Genomic DNA, 6000 nt, shown 5'->3' on the forward strand with positions numbered 1-6000 from the left:
GCTGCATAGATGAATGGTTTGAAGTAAATAGATCTTGCCCTGAGCACCCTTCAGATTAAGCATCATCTTCCTGTTTTATAGGTAATTTTCCCTTTTTCTGTTTTAATTGCTTTTTAACTTGTTACCTAAGTTCTACATTCTCAGCCACCATTTTTAGTCATTCATTTATTGAAGCATGCGTGTGTGTGTGTGTGTGTGCATGTGCGTGTGTGTGAGTGTCCATCCCAGACACTGTTAAGTAACCATGTAAAAAACTCACATGAAAAGATAAATAGGAAGCAACTTTTTGATTCCTGAAGAAAGTCATGTATTGACTAACTTATCCATTCTTGGTACTTTAAAACACATATAATTTTAATTTAATGCTTAAATCCATGAAACATATGGTTGGTATAAACTTCATACATTTACTACACATATGTACATATTAGTATATATTACCCCATTTTTCCACTAAGAAATCTGAGGGCCAAAGTAGTAAATTTCATGACTTCAAGAAGCAGTATGCACAGTAGCCCTGGGCATGCATTTAGGAACAGAATTAAATTCTATATTCTTATTCCAAACTTGACGGGTATGTTCTTAGGTAATGCAATATAATATTATAATTCTAATCATAATAATTAGTTAACATTCATGTTGTATTATTACATACCAGGCATTGTTCTAATAAGCATTTTACATCTATTAATAACTTAACCTAATTGTTGTAGCAACCTTTTGAGCTCAAGACTCTTGCTATCCCTTTTCCCATTATACAGATTGAGGAAACAGAGTTAGAGGTTACAAAACTTGACTTGTCAAGCTAGTTCTTTGGTAGAATTGGGATTCGAACTCAGGCATATTGGTTGCAAAGATTGTGTTCTTAGCTATTTTGCTATAATTAGGTAGGGGCATTTTCTTGGGAGAAGTTTCATCATGTTCTCATTCATTCAGTTTAATCTTGTACCTTACTATCCTCAGCATGTTACATAGTGCCTGTCATACAGTAGGAGGAAAAAAGAAAAATGAATTTTAAACCAAGTACAGAATTTGTTTTGCTCTGCTGATTTAGCTTACTCATTATCCTGCATTATCTGAAAATGTTCAGTGAATTGAATGATAAACTCCTTGACAATTGCTCTTTTCCATATTCCGTGGAGTGAGTGAAATGACATCATTTATTTAGCTTTGTGGAAAAAAAAATAGTTAATTGATATCTTTGTATATATGAAAAGCTTTTTATGAGAAGACTTGCAGAAATGACATATAGTGGGACGCCTGGGTGGCTCAGTTGGTTGGACGACTGCCTTCGGCTCAGGTCATGATCTCGGAGTTCCAGGATCGAGTCCCGCATCGGGCTCCCAGCTCCACGGGGAGTCTGCTTCTCTCTCTGCCCTTCTCCTCACTCATGCTCTCTCTCCCTGTCTCTCTCTCAAATAAATAAATAAAATCTTTAAAAAAAAAAAAAAAAAAGAAATGACATATAGTATTGGGTTTTTACATCCAGGCAGAACATTTTAGCCAGTCTTGGAATTGTTTCAGGAGTTGGAGCCTCTGTGTTCAAAGACCTAAAGCAGTAACTGCCAACAGTTTTTCCTGAATGGCTAAGACTAAAGACAGGAAACTGGAACAGATCATTGTCCTTAATGAGGATAATTCAGTAGCAGCAGATTAGAGTATTGACAGAGGAGATTTGAGGTCACCTAATAGCCCTTACAGCGACTGAAGTAAGAACTGCAGCAAGAAGGGAGACCTCTGTCACAACTGTGGTAGGGTTCTGCATGGGAAATGGGAAATGGGCACAAGAAGACTATCGGCTTTGAACTTTTTACCATGAGGTGATTCAGATCAGACCTTGACATGCTGGAAGTATGAATTGGATTAAGATTTCTGTGTAAAAGAAGAGTGGCCATGGAGTGATATTTTGAGTATATGAGCAGGTATGTTTTTATTTCACTGTGAACAGGTTTTTTGAGGAGGAGGATGCTTGGAATATCTTCAGTGTAACCTTATGTCTGGGCCAATAAACTAAAAGTATGGCTAAAATTATAGAAGGATTTAAAGAGAAGGACTAAAAACCCATGCTAATAACATGAAATTTTTATCTTAATATTTTACATACCAAGGTAATATGTCTCAAGTTTTCCACCTATAGGTAAAATGTGTCTTTTAGAAGCAGTAAACTTTTTTATGTGAGGTGGGATTTTATGGTTATAAAAATGTTTTTATTTCATGATCCAGTCAGCTAAATTTTTCCTTTAGTGTTACAATGAGCTTATGGGGTATAAGGGACATGTGTCACATCTCATAGTCTGTGCATGTTGTTTTTAAACAGCATTTCAGTTTCCTTATGCGTCAGTGTTATCTTTTTATTGATTTTTTTTAATATATATATATAGAACCTTAGTTCAGTGGCAGCGGCCCTTACAAATCTACAAGTCAGTGGAATCTCCTGCATCTTAAAGTCCTTTTTACAAATTTACAGATGTAGAATATCTTCACTCAAGTGTTTGCTTCAGTTCTGACTGCTCTTACTTGTCAGATGATAAATTCCTCCCATCACTTTTGCTGTCTCAGATTAAACCTGTGGGTTTGAAGAGGATTTACTGTTGCTGAAACATGTTTTGTTTTTTTTTCCCAGAGATAATTACTTTTTTGCCAGGGAGAATGCACAAGCAAATGGAGTGACAGGCAGAGGGAGAAGCAGGCTCCCTGCTGAGCAAGGACCCTGATGAATCCAGGACCGAGGGATCATGACCTTAACCGGAGGCAGATGCTTAACCCACTGAGCCACCCAGGCATCCCTGTTGTTAAAACATTAAAAAAAACAAAAACAAACAAACAAACCCATGACATATAGCAGCAGCACATCTAGCATTTGTGATGTTCTTCAGCATAAGAATTTAATGGACAGCCCAAAATAGATATACATAACAATCTAAGGTTTTGATTAGTTAGGAAATTGTTCACTATTTTAAGTGAAGTTGTTAGTTGGAGAAAGATTAATAGGTGTGTAGGTGTTGCATGTTGTCTGTTTTCTGTACTCTGGTGTGGTCTCTGTTGTGGAGGGAGAAAACCTGTTATGTGGTGGCTATTTTTTGTAACTGTTCTAAGCTTGAATTGGTCCTTCTCTCCTTTCTTTTGCAGAACACTAATTTTAGGAGTTTTTAAGAATAGTAAGTGTATGATAATGGATAGCAACCAAAGCAGTGTTCCTGGGGAAATGGGTGTTGTATTTTGATTGGTGTCAGTACTGTGAACCACTGCTTAAACCTAATGCATCTGCTTCCACACAGGTTTTCTTGTCTTTCCAAGATGCTTGAAAAACTGAGAGGATATGAGGATCTGTCTCTGGAAAAAGAAAAAACTGCAGGCATACTCAGCCAGAAATCTGAGTTCTGTGAGACTTGGTAATGCAGAGATGGACAATCATACAGGGGGATAACCCTGCTAAAGAGAGGACAGTTGCCACAGAACTCAGTGTACCAAACATGCATATAAAGGACACACAGGGATTTTGAAAATGCTGCACATCCCTTAATAGTCATCTACATAGGTAACACTGATAAACATTTTGTATTCAGACGCCAAAGTTAACTGATTTAGAAGTTGATTTTACTAAGTTCTGTAGAGCTGCACAACTAGTTGTGGTTTGACTTGGTTTTTCGTTGGGGGTCACTTTATTTTTCCCCAACACGATGTTTCTGCATTCATCTGTTCTTAAACTGAAGACCGCATAATGTACTTCTTAGAAATTAAAGTCTTAAATGTGAAAACAAGAAATGTAATCAAGCAGTAAAACATTGTCTGAATGTAGACCATGATCTCAAGTTCTTCTATTTTTTTTCCCCCAAGATTGGAAAATAGACTTCTGCATAGGAGAGCTAAAATATGTTAATATTTGAAATTAAAGGTGTAACAGTACCAGAATGCAGTCCAAAGAGTAAATCAGGTTACATAGTTACATTTTAATGAACTAAATCTAAGATTGTCTATTGAATTGCAATTTGTTAAATGTATTATTTCCTCGTAAGTAAAACCGCTCAATAGTTAATCAGTAATGAATCATCTTGCAGCTATGCAACTTTTTAAAAAAATACAAATTACCAATTTTAAGTGCTGCCAGCTATAATAACTTTGTTTTAACGGGTATTTTTATTTGTTCTCTTCATGTAATTATTTTATTGTGCTTTGCATCTCCAGACAGTTTTCCCACATTTGGATAGAATGTTTAGCAGGTTGTAAACTTCGTAACTTATGAAAAGGGTAAAATAAAATTTTCTTGAGTGGAACTTGGAATAATTTGAGGGACATTTTATATAGTTTTAAAAATCAGAATTTAATCGGGATGCCAGATTTATAGCAATTTGCATCTTTAATTTTCCAGATAATCTGGAGGGTAGTGTTTGATAAATGATTTTTTAAAGCAAATATGAAGATTTTGTTAATTTATAATTTATTAATGTGTTATTACTGTAATTGAAAATGTTATAGAGACTTTTAAATTCAGTCTTGTGTAGAAAGAAATGTATTAAGCAAAATTATGTGAATAAATATTCCCATAAAATACATCTGAATGGTTAAAAAGTACTGGAAGAGAGCTATCAGGGCTACAATAGTGAATGTCCTTTTTTTTTTTTTTAAATATAAAAAGATACCAATAAGATTTCATATTTTCAACATACAGGGAAAATGTTATCAGTGAACATTTAAGCAGTGCACTTTACTTGGTATAACTGAAAGCTGCACAGTACTGTTTCCTTATTTTAAACTTTAAGTATTTGCCTTTCTATTCAATGCTGCTATTCTTATTCTCAAATTTTTTCCCTATTTCTGGTTCTGTTTTCATATTTTTTGAAAGGGCACGTACAGGAGCAAATTGCTGCTACCCAGAAAAATTAGTGTTTTAGAAGCAATTAAAAAAGTTTTTCTTTGCTTTCTCTGTGATTCTAGACCAGATAACATTTTCCCTAAAGTTATGCTGTGAAATGCCTTTTGTTATGCTGCAGTTGACAGAAGCATCCAAAATCTTGGTTGTGACAGTGGACAGCATGGTTTCATAGGTGCTTTTTAAACCAGTTAGGGGAAATAATCTTCCCTCAAGGAAAATATTCTTTCCTTAAATTTTTTCCTATTATCATGAAATCTTAATACGAATCCATGTTGTTTCACATTTTTAATTTTGTAAGCTTTCACACATACACACATACCCAGTCATCCCAGGAAAAGCCTCTTAGAATATTCTGTGAATAATTCATTTTTTTCTACTACTGGTATATTGTATGATGGTAAGAATTGTTTTGTTGTCTTCCATTCTTGAAGGCAGAGATTGACTCTGGCTGTGGTAATTACCTATTAATATTCTCTTGGAATTTGATTTTCTGATACAGTTTACTCTTTGGCTTTTTAATTTTATTAAGTTTTAAGTTTACATCCTTTTCCTTTTTTTATCCCGTCCTGCACCCTCAGTCTCTTGCTCAGCCTTGTACTGTCCCAGGATTCTGCGCCGCGGCTGCTAAAGGGCAGGCTCCTGTGTTGTAGAAGAAAGTTAAGTGTTTATTTGTGTTGAGTGCTACTCGATTATTAATACTTGTCTAGGGAAGTTTTTACTTAAGGTCTGTTTATAGCAGTCACTTTTTTGTTAAAATAGACAAAGCTTGGCATTTTTACTTTAAGTTTGGTCTCTTGTCAATGATTCCCTAAAAAGAAGAATTTAGAAATTGAAAAGAAAATGTTTTTAATAGCCCAGATACTCTGGTGTTTATTCAAAGTCAAAGTTGCTACTCTGGAAAATATTACAATATTCTACATAATGTCACTTAACGACATTTGTAAATCTGTATGTGGACACTGAATAGTCTAAGTAGGATATAAAAATCACACCAGATATATTTACGTATGTAGCTTGAAACTACTGACAACTGAATATCATGGAGACAAAATAAAGATCGAAAACCTAGACATAAAGTTGATGGTAGCTTTCTAGAATCTTTGTAAATATGTGTTTTCCAGTAAGAT

At 34.8% G+C, this 6000-nt stretch overlaps 1 protein-coding gene across 1 annotated transcript in view; it reads left to right on the forward strand.

The window, feature by feature from the left end:
• Positions 1 to 4553, forward strand: part of ZNRF2 (zinc and ring finger 2) — a 98541-nt gene extending 93988 nt beyond the window's left edge. The window contains exons 4-5 of the mRNA XM_044246310.1: positions 2 to 81; positions 3279 to 4553. Coding sequence (XP_044102245.1) covers positions 2 to 59 — 58 coding nt within the window. The 3' untranslated portion in view covers positions 60 to 81; positions 3279 to 4553. The remainder of the gene's footprint in view (position 1; positions 82 to 3278) is intronic.
• Positions 4554 to 6000: the final 1447 nt, after the last annotated feature.

The sequence above is a fragment of the Neovison vison genome, chromosome 4 (genome assembly GCF_020171115.1).
Source record: "Neovison vison isolate M4711 chromosome 4, ASM_NN_V1, whole genome shotgun sequence".
NCBI classification, from domain to species: Eukaryota; Metazoa; Chordata; class Mammalia; order Carnivora; family Mustelidae; genus Neogale; species Neogale vison.